The 18,009-nt window shown below is 39.9% G+C and overlaps 2 protein-coding genes across 3 annotated transcripts in view; one reads left to right on the forward strand and one right to left on the reverse strand.

Moving 5' to 3' along the window:
• LOC124502589 (olfactory receptor 10AD1-like) overlaps window positions 1-6,982 on the reverse strand; it is an 88,316-nt gene extending 81,334 nt beyond the window's left edge. For both annotated transcript variants that reach the window (XM_047067300.1, XM_047067301.1), the window contains exon 1: window positions 6,161-6,982. The gene's annotated coding sequence lies outside the window, so the exon portion shown is untranslated. The remainder of the gene's footprint in view (window positions 1-6,160) is intronic.
• A 6,707-nt stretch (window positions 6,983-13,689) lies between these two features.
• Window positions 13,690-15,508, forward strand: LOC124501895 (testis-specific H1 histone). The gene is given in 3 exon segments (XM_047066348.1): window positions 13,690-13,716; window positions 14,565-14,664; window positions 14,667-15,508. Coding segments are annotated over 3 exon segments (939 nt in total). The 3' UTR covers window positions 15,479-15,508.
• Window positions 15,509-18,009: the final 2,501 nt, after the last annotated feature.

An 18,009-nucleotide genomic window follows, 5' to 3' on the forward strand; every position in this document is an offset into this window, starting at 1 on the left:
CTCAATGTCCCCCAGTGTTGAAGTTACAGCTACAATTTAAGCCACTGGACTCAGTCAATGATGTTAAAAAGAAGAAAGTGAGCCAAAAAAAGGTTTGAAGAAAAGGAAGAAAAAAAATAATTGGTCAGTGTGGATAAGAATATTGTTATTGCAATATCTAGGCATTTGAGTACATCAGTAAGCACAGTATTTTTTAAGGTAAATTATTCTACTGAATTTACACTGACCAGCTAAAGGTCCATCACAGGTGACCTAGTGATAATTAATGTTTACTCTGATTGGAGGGGCCCTACATAGGAGGAAAGGAACCCTGACGGATGGTAGTCAGGGGAACAATTTACTTCTGAAGGTAGTAAATATCAATAGGACTACAAAATGGTAGCCATGACACACATAAGAATTATGAAAGAGAAAGATGGTGTAATTTCAGGACAAATAAATGGTTCAGAATCCTTTTAGTGTATAACAGGGTTTAATGCTGGAGAGAAAGTTTGTAAATGGTGTTCAATATTTAAGGAAATTTAATTTGTTAAATTTATAAACTAAATGAGCACTAAATCTCAAAAGAAGTAAACATAAACGTTTACAAAAAATCCAAGTTGAATATAAAGTTTATAACTTTACTATTAAAAATTAAGACACAAGTCACTATGAGTATTACCCCTCCCTAATAAACACACATATAAGTGCCCTCAGACATTAAAACCCACTAATACTAGGGGTGCAATAGGTGACAGGAAAATTCAGCGTCTCTCCATCTTGTAAGGATTTTCTGTCCTTAGTGTGAGATGTCTTGAGACTGTACTATGAATTACATTAATTCAATTAGCATGAATTATATGACTATAACGAGGCAAGTGTAGAAGACAATAAACTGGTACCTCATGGACTCCAGTAGGAGAAACCCAGGTGAAGAAATAGAACTGTGCACCTCACTCCAGAAATTCTATTAACCTTGTCCCAGTAATAATCCTCTCTCTTCCCCCATATGTAAATGCTCTCATGACTTTTAAAGTAATCACTCCTTGCTTTTTTAAAATACAGTTTTATCACACAAATATGCATCCATAGTTATGATAGTTTAGTCTTGTCCATTAAAAAATGTTTGATGTGCTACTGGAAGTCAAAAGAAAGCTGGAACCATAATTATATTAGACAAACTATATTTCAAACTAAAGACTGTAACAAGAGATGAAGAAGAGCATTATATAATAATTACAGGGCCTAACAATTTTAAGTGCTTATGCACCAAATTCAAGGCATCCAAATATATAAAACAATTAATCACAAATCTAAGCAATCTCATTGGTAAGAATGTGGTAATTGCAGGGGACTTTAATACTCCACTTACAACAATGGACATATCATCTAGATGGAAAACCAATAAAGAAACAATGGCCCTGAATGATACACTAGACCAGATAGACTTGACAGATATATTTAGAACTTTTCGTCCAAAAGCAGCAGAAAATACATTCTTCTTGAATGCATGTGGAACATTCCTCAAGATAGATCACATACTGGTTCACAAAATAGCCCTCAATAAATACAAAAGAATTGAGATCACACTTTCAGATCACAATGCTATGAAACTTGAAATCCCCCCCAGGAAAAAGTTTGGAAAACTTCCAAATGCATGGAGGTTAAAGAACATCATACTAAAGAATGAATGGGTCAACCAGGCTATTAAAGAATAAACTAAAAAATATATGGAAACAAATGAAAATGAAAACACAACAGTCCAAACCCTTTGGGATGCAGCAAAGGTAGTCCTAAGAGGAAAATACATTGCAATCCAGGCCTATCTCAAGAAACAAGAAAAATCCCAAATACAAAATCTAACAGCACACTTAAAGGAACTAGAAGCAGAACAACAAAGAAACCCCAAACTCAGTAGAAGAAGAGAAATAATAAAGATCAGAGCAGAAATAAACAATATGGAATCCAAAAAAAAAAAAAAAAACAGTAGAACAGATCAACGAAAGTAAGAGTTGTTTTTTGAAAAAATAAACAAGACTGATAAACCCAAAGCCAGACTTCTCAAAAAGAAAAGAGAGAGGACCCAAATAGATAAAATTATGAATGAAAATGGATTTATCCACAACCAATCCCTCAGAAATACAAGCAATTATCAGAGAATGCATGAAAAATTATATGCCAACAAACTGGACAACCTGGAAGAAATGGACAAATTCCTAGACACCCACACACTACCAAAACTCAAACAGGAAGAAATAGAAAATTTGAACAGACCCATAACTAGTGAAGAAATTGAATCAGTTATCAAAAGTCTCCCAACAAAAAAGAGTCTTGGGCCAGATGGCTTCCCAGGGGAATTCTACCAGACATTTAAAGCAGAGTTAAACCTATCCTTCTCAAGCTGTTCCAAAAATAGAAATGGAAGGAAAACTTCTGGATTCATTCTATGAAGCCCTCATTACCTTGATTCCCAAACCAGACAGACACCCCACAAAAAAGGAGCATTACAGGCCAACATCCCTGATGAACATGGATGCAAAAATTCTCAACAAGATACTAGCAAATCAAATTCAACAGCATATAAAAAGAATTATTCACCATGATCAAGTGGGATTCATTCCTGGGCTGCAGGGTTGGTTCAATACCCGCAAATCAATTCAATGTGATACATCACATTAATAAAAGAAAGGATAAGAACCATATGATCCTGTCAATAGATGTAAAAAAAGCATTTGACAAAATACAGCATTTTTTTTCTTAATAAAAACCCTCAAGAAAGTTGGGATAGAAGGAACATACTTAAACATCATAAAAGCCATATATGAAAAGCCCACAGCTAATATCATCCTCAATGGGGAAAAACTGAGAGCTCCCCCACTGAGATAAGGAACACAATAGGGAAGTCCACTCTCACCACTGTTAGTTAACACAGTGTTGGAAGTCCTAGCATCAGCAATTAGACAACAAAATGAAATAAAAGGCATCAAAATTGGCAAAGAAGAAGTCAAACTTTCCTTTTGCAGACGACATGATATACTACATGGAAAACCCAAAAGGCTCCACCAAAGACTCCTAGAACTGATACATGAATTCAGCAAAGTTGCAGGGTACAAAATCAATGTACAGAAAGCAGCTGCATTTCTATACACCAATAATGAAGCAACAGAAAAATAAATCAAGAAACTGATCCCATTTACAATTGCACCAAGAACCATAAAATACCTAGGAATAAACCTAGCCAAAGATGTAAAAGACATGTAAGCTGAAAACTATTGAAAGCTCATGAAGGAAATTGAAGAAGACACAAAGAAATGGAAAAACATTCCATGCTCATGGATTGGAAGAATAAATATTGTTAAAATGTCAATACTACCCAAAGCAATCTACACATTCAATGCAATCCCAATCAAAATTGACAAGCATTCTTCTCAAAGCTAGAATAAACAATCCTAAAATTTGTATGGAACCACATAAGAGCCCAAATAGCAAAAGTAATATTGAAGAAGAAAACCAAAGCGGGAGGCATCACAATCCCAGACTTTAGCCTCTACTACAGAGCTGTCATCATCAAGACAGTATGGTATTGGCACAAAAACAGACACATAGACCAATGGAATAGAATAGAGAACCCAGAACTGGACCCACAAATGTATGGCCAACTAACCTTTGACAAAACAGGAAAGAGTATCCACTGGAAAAAAAAGTCTCTTCAACAAATGGTTTTGGGAGAACTGGACAGCAACATGAAGAAGAATGAAACTAGACAACTTTTTTACATCATACACAAAAATAATCTCAAATGGATGAAGGACCTGAATTTGAGACAGGAAACCATCAAAACCCTAAAGGAGAAAGCAGGCAAAAACCTCTTTGACCTCAGCCGTAGCAATTTCTTACTCAACACATCTCCAAAGGCAAGGGAATTAAAAGCAAAAATGAACTATTGGGACCTCATCAAGATAAAAGGCTTCTGCACAGCAAAGGAAACAATCAACAAAACTAAAAGGCAACTGACGGAATGGGAAAAGATATTTGCAAATGACATATCAGATAAAGGGCTAGTATCTAAAATCTACAAAGAACTCACCAAACTCCACACCCGAAAAACAAATAATCCAGTTAGGAAATGGAAAAGCGTGAATACACACTTTTGCAAAGAAGACATCCAGATGGCCCACAGACACATGAAAAGATGCTCAACATCACTCCTCATCAGGGAAATACAAATCAAAACCACACTGAGATACCACCTCATGCCGGTCAGAGTGGCTAAAATGAACAAATCAGGAGACTATAGATGCTGGTGAGGATGTGGAGAAACGGGAACCCTCCTGCACTGCTGGTGGGAATGCAAACTTGCGCAGTCGCTCTGGAAAACAGTGTGGAGGTTCCTCAAAAAAATTAAAAATAGATCTACCCTATGACCCAGCAATAGCACTGCTAGGAATTTATCCAAGGGATACAGGAATACTGATGCATAGGGGCACTTATACCCCAATGTTTATAGCAGCACTTTCAACAATAGCAAATTATGGAAAAAGCCTAAATGTCCATCAACTGACAAATGGATAAAGAAGATGTGGTTTATATTTACAATGGAATACTACCTGGCAATGAGAAAGAATGAAATCTGGCCATTTGCAGCAATGTGGATGGAACTGGAGGGTATTATGCTGAGTGAAATAAGTCAGTCAGAGAAGGACAGATACCATATGTTTTCACTCATATGTGGATCTTGAGAAACTGAACAGAAGACCATTGGGGAGGGGAAGGGGAAAAAATAGTTACAAACAGAGAGGGAGGGAGGCAAACCGTAGGAGATTCTTAAGGACTGAGAACAAACAGGGTTGATGGAGGGTGGGGGAGAGGGGAAAGTGGGTGATAGGCATGGAGGAGGGCACTTGGGATGAGCACTCGGTGTTGTATGGAAACCAATTTGACAATAAATTATATTAAAAAATAAATAAAAACAAAACAAAACAAAAGAACAAAACAACAACAAAAACAAGAAAAAACCCAACTCATAGATAGAGAACAGATTGGTGGTTGCCAGAGGTGGGGGGGGGGGATAGATCAGTGAAATGGGTGAAACAAATTTCCAGTTATAAAATAAGTCATGGGTATGTAATGTACAGCATAGAGACTGATGAGGGAAAACGGGGCAAGCTCCCTTGGCAAAGTACAGGCTAACAGCAACCCCCACCCCCGCCCCAGCCTCCAACCCCAGGTGGGATATATGTGATATTCCTCGGACACTCCTGGCTACCCAAGAACAAAGGAAAGGAGTTTAAGTGCTTGCCATGGCAATGTGGGAAACTAAGGCCAAATGACAAATTAAATTCTCTTATTGCCTACAGTCCGTTGACAAGTCCTTGAAACAGGCAGAGTGATCTTCCTCTAGGAGCTCAGCTGCCTGGATGAGCTTTGCTACGGGCAAAAGGGAATCTTGGCTTAACATTATCCTTACCCCCCAGCATCCTATACGCCTACTTCCTTTATCTCAACTGCCCCAAGATATATGCTGGCAATCACACTCCAAGCTTATGGCCCTCTGATATACATCTAAACGGTCTCATGACTGAGGTTCTACTAAACAGCAATAAATAGCGTTTTCCTCACAACACTAGCCTGTTAAGGTCCTGGAAACCTTGCTTCCAAAATACGTTAGACACTTACTCTATCCCTAAACCCCTCCCAACCTGCAGGTATATAACCAGTTACCCGTCACAACCCCAGTGCAGCTCTCTCTGCCCATGGGTCCTGTCCTTGTGCTTTAATAAAATCACCTTTTTGCACCAAAGACTTTTCAAGAATTCTTTCTTGGCCATTAGCTCTGGAGCCCCACCATCACTCCGAAACACCATCACCTGTAGTAGGAAAGCTCTTCAGAGGACAAGGAAACACTTGCAGGTGAACACAGGAAGGGAAAGGATATATTTTGTGGACTATTCAGAAATACCTGGTCTAGGCACAGGAGAAAGGACGTCTTGTGGCCCTGCCCATGCCATTCTTTCTGACTAAATGCCTTGTTACCTGTTCTCTGCCCGGTCTAAACCTTTCACAAGCAACTCTTTCCCACCTCCAAGAGTCTCTTCCTCCATCCACTTGGCCAGCATTTTCCTCTCCCCAGCCTCACAAAGTAACCTTCATTCTCAGTGTTCCTTTCGCTCCCAGGCCTTACCTAATAATGGTCGCATTTCCTCCTTTGACTGTTATTTAGCTTTTTTTGTTCCTCTTATCCCACGCGGGGCAGATGCTCTCTGGCAGCGGCTACCGAGGTCCTTTATAACTCCCCGCTGGCTCTAAAGAGCCGCCTTCCTTCAGCCTTTGGGGTATAGGGCGGGAAAGCCACGGAACAACTGCTCTCATTGGCTAACATTTGCTTTTCTCACCGCGCGGAGGCTCCTGGGAGGAGGTTTGAGGTGTTTTGTTTTGTTTTGTTTTGTTTTGTTTTGTTTTGTTTTGTTTTGTTTTGTTTTGTTCTTGCAGCGAAGCACCGCCTACTATAATTCCAGGGCTTGGCCACTATTGACTCGTGAGTTCCGGGTTTTCTAGGTCAGAGGGCGGGGCAGCCTGGGGAGGCTGTGCCCTCTCTCCGAATTAGGTTACCTGTGAACCATCATTTTAATTTGGATTCCTCTGGTCTTCTGAGGGCCCCTCCACCTCCCTGGCGAGTCTTATGCCTGCATCCCTGCCAGGTCTGTTTGTGAACCTTCACTTCTGGAGGTGGGGAAGTTTGCGAATTTTTGAAGAACGATTTTAGCAGATCCAGAAATGGAGGCTTTCCGAATACAAATATTCTACAGCAAGGGAAGAGGCAGGAGACTCATTACGTGGTCAGTATAGGACGTGAACAGGACGAAGGTAGAATAAGCAGGGGAAATGTTGCTCACCCTGTTTTCTTTGGGACAGTACATAGTAGAATTGGTTTAGGTATACAGTCATAAATATAAATAAAAATAATATAAAGTTTTAAATAAGATAAAAAGTAAAGATAAAAATAAATATAAATATTTTGCTACACAGAATATTTAAAAAAGGGTAGTCAAGGGTTTGGATTTAATAAAATTAGTTTTTATTGCTTCATCAACGATATTTAAAGTAAAACTTTTCTTCCCTTTCTTTTCTAGAAGTGTGTAGTGGTAAAGAATATAGTGTCTTCTAGTAGTTTGGTGCCACTGCCTTGATTCATGCTTAAACGCCAGCAGTTTTACCCACTATTGGTTTTGCACTATTGGAGTCAAGGTCAACACAGGTAAATAGTTTCTAAGGATTATTATGAAAAGTTTTGACCTCGTGATACTCCCCTGAAAGTCTTGACTTTCCCAGGGGTGTAAGGACTACATTTTGAGAATCAGTGCCCTAGGGAACAGTAAGGCCTTTTCTTTTTCTCTCTAATCCTTCTCATGCAGAGAAGGTAGTACACTTTAGTGAATTATTCAGTATCTCCTTTTCATGTGTGTGTACAGTTGTCCATTCAATTACACGCAAACACCATATTCAATTTGCAACCCACAGAAGGGATTTTAGAAGCCATCTGGACCAATAATTGGTCATTTAAAAATGTTCCACTAATGGCCTGAATGCCATGATTTGAGTCTTTGTTCCCCTTAATGTAATGTCTTGTATTTCTTTGTCTGCTTTTCAGGTTTTTTTCTTCCAGTTTTTTAAGTAGTTTGATTATGATGTGTCTGACTATAATTTTAAGTTCATCTGTTTGGGTTTTGCTGTGCTTTTTTGGATCTGTGAATTTATACCTTTCACTAAATTTGGGTAATTTTCAACTATTTTATATGTATGTATGATTATGTATTTTTTCTGCTCCAGTCTCTTTCTCTTCTCCCTCTGAAACTTCTGTGACATGAATATTGTTCCTTTTGATATTGTCCTACAGGTCTCTAAGACTATTTTCAACTCATTTCATTTTTTTTTCCTTGTTTATATTGAATACTTTTTTTTTTTTATCTTCAAGCTCAGTGACTCTTTCTTCTGTCATCTCCATTCTGCTGAGTCCCTACAGTGTTGCTGTAGGATTATGTTATGCGGAATCTGCTACTGCTGCACAGTGGGGAGGAGGAGTTGCTCTGCCTCTTTATTGGCACTTCCCTGGAATAGAGTAGAAGGCTGAAATAGGGTTTGCCTTTCAGGAGCTACCTCACTGGTTGTGAGGAGGGGAAGGAGTGCTGCTAGTTTGAGGATAACCACCTGGAATAGGATAGGTAAAAATTGGAAAGATTCCATCCCATGGTCCTCCCTTTCTTATTTGCCAGTCCTATAGCTAGACAGAATAGAATTTTCTCCTTTTTTTTTTTTTTTCTTCCTGTCTGGGCCATTGGAAGTTCTGGTTTTTAGGCTGCTCTAGCGTCCAGAATATATATGAGGCAAAAAAGAAAACTCAAGGAACTTGCAGCTACCGTGTCCCCTAAGTCCTGAGACCCTGAGCCAGTCTGCCTGCTTTTATCTGCTTTTTAGAGGCTTCTGGTAGTTTTATATATTTTAGTCCAAGGTTTTTATTTATAGGAGAGGTTGAGTGGAAGTGATTATCTTATCAGGGAATAGAAGTCTCTTATCTCTGTTTTTATTAAAAAATAATCTTTGTTACTTTGATAGGTCAAAAATTATTACTTCCTTTGTAATGTTATTATAGTCAAGGGAAGAGCTTGTTTTTTTCACATAGTAACCATTATTTTCATTTATATATTGCTTAATTTGGGGGTTTACTCTTAATTTTGAAATAACTCTCAGACTGTTTTGGCAGATTTTTCCTCAGTTTGCTTTTTCACTCTTGTCTTAATCCTTTAATGCACAAAACTTTTAGATTTTTATATAATCATGTCAGTATTTCCTCTGTGGTATCTTCCATTAATTTTATACTTAGAAAATATTTCTTCTTCCTAAAATCAGATAAATACATAAACTTCTTCCTGCTTTCATTTTATATGTTTAACTCTTTGATCCATCTCAGTTTTATCAGTGTGTTGTTAAACATGAGTATTGTGCTTAAAATTTTTCAAGTTATTAACTATGGTATTCTATGCGTTTTTCTCATGAAAAGTTACTCCTACCTTGTTAAAGGTAAAGGTAGGTCTTTTAGCCACCTGGGTGGCTCAGTTGGTTAAGTGTCCAACTCTTGATTTCAGCTCAGGTCATGATCTTGCAGTTTGTGAGGTCGAGCGCCACACTGGGCTCTGTACTGACAGTGCAGAGTCTGCTTGGGATTCTCTCTCTTTCTCCTCTCTCTCTGCCTCTCCCCAGCTCGTGTGCTCTCTCAAAATAAATAATAATTTTTAAAAAAAACATTTAAAAAAGATATATAAATTTGTTTTTCATTTGCCACCAGTGGAGAATGGGGACTGTGTATGGGGCCAGCACTGGCCCTAGAGAGTGGTGAGGCACGGCCCAGGCCAGGGAAGCATATGTTGGGAGTGGACTGTGAAATGAGGTGGGGACATTATGTCTTGTTCTCTGCAGCTCAAAGTGCTAGTCCACATGAGTTGTGCCTACACACCATACAAAAATAGGCAGCAGGCTGGTTTTGGCCCATGGGCCACAGTTTTCCAACCTCTGCTCTAGCAACCTGGTGAAGGACCAGAGAACCAAACTGAAAGGGAAAACCCTTTCCTCCTGCAAAGTCTCTGCAGTACCCTTTACTTATAAAGCTTAACATCACGTCAGCTGGAAAAGGAAAAATATTTAAAAGGCCCAGATCCATTTTCACATTCAGGTAACAAAAGCAATAATTTGGCAACTGGCATAACTAGTATGGTAGAAGGTATAGGGAGGAAAGGGGAATCTGAATTGCTTGCCCAAAGCTTTGATTAGTGAAATGATATAAGAGCTGGTGTGGCGATTTCTTTTTTTCTAAATGGAAAATGAAAACTAGGAATCCTTGGTAGGCTTAATTGTGAGGTGTAGAGAATTCTTATTCCAAACTTTTCCTTCAGTACACCACTTACCTTGTCATCTGTAAATGTGAATAATATTATCCAGTTTTCAGTGCTGTTGAAAGAATTAGTGATAACTTCTACATAATACCTGATCCATAGGCCTTCAATAAAAAGTAGCTCTTCTTCCCTAGATGGATCAAAAGCTGAGAAAAAGCCAGGAAGAAGAGTAGGATTAAAATAGAAAATTAGATGTAATTATTCCCAGGAAATGGAGAGGTGAGTGTTTTTGAAATGAAATATTTAGAACTGCAGGTTTGAAGGAAAAAATGGGGGAAATTATTCAGGATAATTCCAGGAAGTGTATTGTGAATTGTGAATGCAAATCAGTCTTGCTCTTGGTTGTATTCCTGAGCATGGGCATTTATTTACACCATTTAATTTGGAGGAAAGAAATTTTTAGTTAGTGAATTTGGATTTCCTGGAATTTTAGATTTGCAAAGATTAGGATAGAAATAAGGTTCCTTGTGGTTATAGGTCTGAGATATTTCAATTTTCAGACTACAAGAGTTACATATCTATGGTAACTGATTTCTTACTCTGCCATTTTTTTGTGTTTCTGCTTTGGCTTCATTTATACTGTAATTTGGGAATTGACAAAGGGGTTTCATGGCTGGGAGTTACTATAACAGAAATGAATGATGCCCAGCATGTAGTGTTATTCTGGGACTGCAGCTTATCTGTGTCTAGGGATGACCTAAGCCTCATATTGAAAGTAAAAATCCTTAGAGAAATGGGTTTTCAGTTTTGAGATTTAACTGACTATAGCAGAATGGTTCTTAGAGGTCCCACATTGTGGGATCATGGAAAGACTTAACTATTAATGATGCTTGATGTAATTTATGAGAGATTTAATTTATATAGCACACCTTTGGGTGAGAAAAATAACTTGGGTAGGATTTTGCTAATACCAAAGCCCTTATTTCTCTCTTGTCATTTTTGGAGGGGTGAGTATAGATTTTATATTTGTGGGGAGGGGTGTGTTACACTAGGTGTTTAGAGCTTCCTGGGAGGAGTCAGGGAGACCAGATCTTATTTTTTATATAATTGCTGAGAGATTTTCCTGGTCCTCCAGTAAGATCACCTGGATCTAGATTGTCTAGACTCTCTTATGAACAATTATGCTGAGGATTAGAAGGACGAATGCCCAATTGCTAGTCTGTTTCCATGCTTTTATGGAATCTTGATATTTTATTTTCGCATTCGTTTGTGTGAACTACTTTAGTCCTCCCAAAAGCCATGAGTGGACTGGTGGGTTTATTTGCTGAAATGACTGTCGTGCCAGGCACATAGTAGTAGTTCAGGAGAGAAAAGGAGTCTTTTGGGGAAAAACAACTAACAGTTTAAGGTCAGTGGGGGAGTTATAATAGATTATTGAACAGGTTAATGTCATTTGGTTTTGGGAGAGATAAATTGAGTCAATCCAAGATAATTGAGTGAGACCTAGAACCTTGGGGCCGCAGGCCTGTGGATCAAGGAGGGACAGTGAGGTATAGATTGAAGTTAGATCAGAGTGTGCTACTAAATTTTGCTGTACCCTTACATGGAGTTATCTTTAATGAAGTTAGAGCTGCATAACTCTATGTGAGGGAGTGAGATTAATGAAATCTGATGTTCTAGAATTTTGTAAGTAATTAAAGGTAGCCCTGTCTAAGGCAACCAAGTTCCTCTGGAGACCTCACAGAATCATGACCATCATAGAAGAGTCTTGTTACCAACAGAGAACAATATGATCTTGCTCTGGAACTTGAAGCAGAAGGATTTAGGCTAAACATTATTCCCAAGTATCCTTTTTTCTCCTCTGCCCCCACCCCCTTAACTCCAAAGCTTCCAGAAATTAAGAGCTATTGATCTTTTTCACAACAGGGTGGTGCTAGGTGGTAACTTCTGGTTTGTAATCATAGACCATTACAATTGGAAAAGATGGTTCAGTTTTGTCTTTCTGGAGCTGGAGTTGGTGTCTCCTAATTAGAGGTATGATGCTGGTTTGTAGTGAATCTTTTCCTAATGAAATCCTTTTTTTTTTTTTTTTTGAAATGTCTTTTTGTTTTGGGGCATCAGAATAAGAGGGCTGGCAAGTAGATTTATTCCAAAGAGGAACAAAGTAACTCCAAGGGATTGGTGCTATAGAAAGTTTCTGTCAGCTAGCTGGCTTTCTTAACCTCTGAACCAGCTGAGTGGTAGTAGGGCATTTGTTTCCTACCTCTCATTTTTGTTTTTCCTCTATTACTTAGAGTATATTTATACAGAAATCTATGTATAAATGAATGGTTATATATAAGTGAAAATGTTTTATTTTATTTTGCTTTCATATATTTCTTTTCCTTTAATTTCACCCTCTCCCAAAGGTTTCTATTTGGCCTCTTTTCTCATCACTGGGGTATCAATAAACATGGTCGATTTGGTTCTTGTCTTTCTCTCATGATGATACCATTGTGTGCAGCCAACCTATTTTTACCTGGAGCCAGTTGATATGAAGGTCAGACTTTATTTACCTTCCTCTTATTCTCAAAGCAAACAGTTTTGCCCTTTTATCTCTAGTGGTTGCCCCATCCTATGGCCACTGACCTCTGTAAACAGGAAGTACTGCCAGACCAAGAGACTACACGATTGAGAGAAATCCTGCTCCATGTGGCTCTGCCTCTCCATCTGACAGCTCTTCATTCATGCATTGTCCCTGTGCTGATGTGTTATTCTCCTGTTCTTAGAGATCCACAGTACCCTGCTCTAATTTAAAGACTGGGAGAAGGTACAATGAGTGCTGGTAGATCCTTTTGATTCTGAGCGGTAATTGTGGAGACAAACTTCCTCTTGCTCTGTGGTGGAGACACATAAAGGTGTGGGGAGGGTCAACCTTGGAGAAAAGGAAACCTAGCTCAGTAGTTAGTAACTCAGGCCTTAGAATTCAGTAGGCTTAGGCATGAATCCACACTCTACCACTTACTGCTGTGTGACTACTTATAGCTGTGTCATTTTTATGTTATGTCCTTCACACCTTGGCCCTAACCTACCTTTCCAATCTAATCTCTTGCCTCTCCCGTTCTGTCTCCTCCCCACTCCCTCTAAGGGTTGTTTTATAACCAGATGGAACTACCTAGGAGCTTGTTGGAAAGATAAAACCTCTGGCCTCATTCCAGACCTAATGTACTGGAATCTGTACTTTCTGAAGTACACATTAAAGTTTAAGAAGCACTGGTCTAAGCTACTTTCTAGCACTTTTATTCCTGGGAGAAACTATGTCACAGTCTAGCCTGTGACTGCTGGGTATATGTGAATGTCCTTTGGAGAAGTAGGATATGCTTTGCAATTTGAAGTGTTCTCTGAATAATTCCCAGCTAAACTGTGTCCAAAATAGTAAGTCCTTGAGCAACTAGCTTCCTTTTCAACCCTTTGAGATTCATCCTGCTCCTTTCTCCTGATTTTCTGGGAGTTTCCTTTGAATCCAGAGAAAGTCTCCTCACCAGAGAGGAGCTTACACAGACTCAATTAAATGCCTGCTGTGTTTAATAAAGAATAATGTTGAGTGCAGCATGGACCATAGAAATTCAAAGGCTATTTGGCTGTCAGGGACCTTTTAATTTAGTTGGAAAGATATAAACATTCAGGGTAAAGTTAATGTTATGCCTTATATTTGGGTAGTCCTTTGTCATCTACCATCACCTCTCCTGAATTTTTGCAATAATTCTGTGATGTTGGTAGGAACGTATTACTGGCTTTTTTTTTTAAGATAAAAAAGTCAGATCCAAAGATATGGAGGGATTTAGCAATGCCACATGGCTGTTCAAGAGCTGGGGTATGTGTCTATGTCTTACAGCTCTTAGTCTAGGCTGTTTTCTTGTTAAAACTATTGTGCCTCATTGTATCCTCTAGTACCGAATTAATTTAAAATAAAGAAAATGCAGTATAGCATTGCAAAATTTTAATGTGGTAGTTGAGAGAAATCATTTGACCAAAAGAATATGAGGGGGCTTCAGTGAAAAAGGTATTTTGCAGGACTCTGAAAGATGAACAGGCTATACTGGGCAGAGAAAAGGGGTGGGCAATCCAAGAAGAAGGACAAGAGGCAGAAAAGCAAGGTCTTTTCAAAGAATAATGATTATACCAGAATTCTTAGGCTATTTGTAAATTGGACTGTTCCAATCCAACCGAATGAGGCATCTGAATTTCAGATGTAGGAATCATTGTTTAGGGTAGTGGTTTAGTGGTTCCTTCTTTCCTTCATATTCTTGCATAGAATCCACCGTGTCATGAGACACATCAGGGAGGCATGACCATAGATCTCTAACTGGTGGGCGGAAAAGGTGGGAGTTTCTAGGTCGGGGGTTGTTTGCTAGACTACCACATTTTTTTTTTTTTTTTTTTAGAGGCATCATATGACCTGTTTTAGATAGTTGGGGGCAGCTTCTTTCACCTTAGGGAAATGTGGGTCAATGGTATTCAGGACCACGGAAAAATAGTGAACTTAAGAAAATGGTTGAGATCAAGGTCAAGAAGTGGTAGCACAATAAGGGGCGGGGCGAACACACCCTGGGATCATAAGGGTGATTCTTATGGGTGCAGAGGCGCTGAGGATCTGGATTGGTTTAGACCTAGAAGAAAGTTAAGTCTGATTGGACACCCTACCTGGGTGGGATCTGGCAGCTCCCTAACCAGGACCTGAACATCTCTGTGGGGCCTTGCCATTGTGACGTGGTCCAGCCAGTCTCAGCTTTAGGTCCTGCCTTGGCTGGGGAGGCCCAGAGCAGTGGCCCCGCCGAGGCGGGAGCGGGGCCATGGCTGAGGTGCCTGGGCCCACTGGCGAATCCAAAGGCACTGAAGTTAAAACCCAGCAGGCCACGGAAAAAACCCTCAGGGCACCGCCAAGGCGGGGTCCGCCCTCGGTGCTCAAAGTGTCCCAGTTGTTGCTCCGAGCCATCACAGCACACAAAGGGCTGACTCTGGCCACTCTCAAGAAGGAGCTCGGAAATGCTGGCTACGAAGTGCGCCGGAAGTGCCGCCACTCAGGCGAAGCACCCAGGTCTGATGTTAAGGGCACGCTTCTCCGAGTCAGCGGTAGCGATGCCTCCGGCTACTTCAGGGTTTGGAAGAGTCCAAAGCCGAAGAGAAAGCCGGGACGCCCGAGGTTGGAGGGGGGCGTGCGCTCTTCGAGGAGGACTCCTCCTAGGCCACGGAGCCCACGGAGGCGCAGCACGCATCGCAGGGCGGCCAAGAAGGCCAGGGAATTATGGAGACGGAGCACGAAGGGAAACACGAGGGTGAGGAAGGTCAGGCCAAGAGCCAAGGACTCGGTGTGTTCGAAAGCCAAGGAGGGAGCAAGGGCCAAGGTGATGAACCAGGGGAGAGGTCGGACCATGAAGGAAGACATCAGGCCTAGGAGCCGAGAGAAGAGGCCAAGCTCGAAGCCCAGGGAAGAGAAGCAGCAGGACCAGGAGACGTTGGTAAAACGCACCATCCAGAAGACATCCTTGGTTAAAAGTGACCTAAATTTTAGCGGTCGGGGAAGACCCATGCATGACCCAAGGGCTGTTCACACAAAGACTTCTACTAAAGCTTAAAGTCCTCCGTATGCAGCCGGATGCCTATAGTGTGGGAGCAATTTCCCTTCCTCCAGGCACAGATGCCTTTCCCCTTAGGCTCTAATGAGAGCAGCTCTCACACACTGAAGTGGACAAAACTATACACAAGACCTTTCCACTACATTGTGTCTGTTTCATCTTTGCTGTACCAGGAAGGGTAAGGGTGGGTGGTGAGGTGAGACCTATAGCAGAGGCATATGGGGTGAAGAGACAAGGAGATGTTGGGATTCTATTCCTGCTTCAGGACCTGGGAAAATGCCTTTCAGAAGGAAAAAAGAAAATAGGTAGTAGAAAAGCGGCAACTTGATGAGATTAGATAGAAGTACTGAATTAACGTTAGACACCCTATCAAATCCAAATTGAGTTTTGGGGAGAAGGGCATGTAGAGAGCAAAGTGGGGGGCATCGTTGGGACAAGAAAATAGACAACCTTTAAGTTGAGTGGTCTCACTGATCCAAAGTGTTCTTAACTGAAATTCCTTTTAGGAAAAAGGCCCTTCTCCCAAAATTGTAATGGGTTTATAGTTTTTGCTTGACTTGATAATCTTAACTTTAAAACTTTGTCTTATATGTTAATCTTCACTTAAAGGAGAGTGTGAAAGCATCTAGCACAGAGCTTGGCACAGGGTAGGTGCTCATTACTGAGATTTTAATGAGTATAAATAATTTGTGATTATGTAATAATGACTATAGCAGAAAACTATACAGGATCAGTACTTAATGAGACCAGGATTCTAGTCAAAGTTCTGCCACTCTGACCTTGGCTGAGTTGTTACTTACCTGTTCATAGCTTGGTTTTCCTTCTCTGTAAAAAAAGAGTTGGAACTGGGCTAGGATGATTTTAAGTGTTAGTAAAATAAGAAGTACTTAAAATATCATGACATAGGCTTTTCTTGCCAAAATTCAGTAAAGGAGTTATCAACTGGGAAAGCACTAACTATAAGAGAGGATATTATCAAGATTTATGAATGCAAAACAAACAACAAAGATTTATAGAATGCTTATCAGAAATATATGATGGGGAAGGCTAATGAATAGCTAAGTCTCTTGCTTTTCTTAAAAAACAACAGGCATTGAACACTATATATCAAATATGGAGCAAATGTATGATTTCTTTTGGTTCTGAAAGCAAAGGTTAAGAGCAACATGGGAGTAGTTCTCATGCCATAGGTCATGACAGGACACGGAAGTGGTCCCTAGGGAAGTAAACATCAAAGTTGCTGGTTCAGGGAAATGACGCTGTTTCCAACTGAAGCCAAACAAATAGGGGAAAGGGAACAACTGGGAAGGTGCTTTTTATTCTTGAAAAGAGGTGAGAGTGATCGTTGGAGGTGGGAAGGTGTTGGGACAACCTGGGGAGCTTTTTCAGAGTGTACCTGACCAAGCATTTGCCAAGAGTCTGATATCACCTACAAGGGGGAACAGAGTATGTGTATTTACAAAAAACAAAACAAAACAAAACAACCACACAAGAAGAAACCTTAAGTGATGCTAATAATCACCCCCTCACACCCTTAAATAAGAATTACCACTTTAAACCTATGCAAAGCTAATAGTAAAATGCTTGAAGTATATCTCCTCTATAGATGATTTGAACTTTGAAATTTCCCCCTGCTGTAATTAGGTTCATTGTGTTCTTGAATTGTCTGTGAGTAGCAGAATGAAGCAAACGGAATCAGAGAATAGGGAGCCATCTGAAAAGAGGCTGTGAAAAACATTGTCTATTGAACACAACTGGAACAAAGTTAATCAGATGTCCTTGTGATAGCCAGATGTATTGCCCCTTTATAGTCCTGAGAGGTTTTATTATTTCATTTTTATTTTAGAGAAAGTGTGAATCAGGGAGAGGCAGAGAGAGGGGTAAAGAATCCCAAGGAGGCTCCACACTGTCAGTGTGGAGCTTGATGCGGGGCTCGAACCCACAAACCATGAGATCATAACCTGAGCCGAATTTGAGTGCTTAACTGGCTGAGCCACCCAGATGCCCTTATAGTTCTCGAAAGTTTTTACCTAAAGAATCAGATGATCTAGAACTAGATGCCTTTTCTCCTAAGATGGGATGCAAAACAGGGGCAAACATTTTTCTAGATTTCCTAAGAACCATCACAGTTCTGTTTGTATTGTGATGATTTCATTTAAGCAAATTTCCATCCATTCAGTCAGTACATTTATTGAATTTATTAAGTGTCAGATCCTGACTATAATAGCTATCAATGGTCACTACAGATTATTTTTCATTCATAAGCTTTTGGGTGGCTGTACTCCAATGAAATATAAGAAATGACTTTACTCACTGGCAAGCTATCCAGATTATCTAGATTATAATGCTAGCTGGGTACTTCTGTGAAAGGAATTCCCAAGAATAGGTAATCTCATCCCAAGTGTTCACTAATAACTAAATGCCTACAAGATTCTGGGTGCTTTGCTGAATAAAGATGGATAAAACATAATCCCCACTTCTCACTGCTCACACTCTAGTGCCATATTTGGGTATTTAACTTTAGTCAGAGC

Source organism: Lynx rufus, unplaced genomic scaffold, assembly GCF_022079265.1.
Source record: "Lynx rufus isolate CCGP_SWC_20201006 ecotype Redwood Valley unplaced genomic scaffold, mLynRuf1.p SCAF_7, whole genome shotgun sequence".
Taxonomy (NCBI): domain Eukaryota; kingdom Metazoa; phylum Chordata; class Mammalia; order Carnivora; family Felidae; genus Lynx; species Lynx rufus.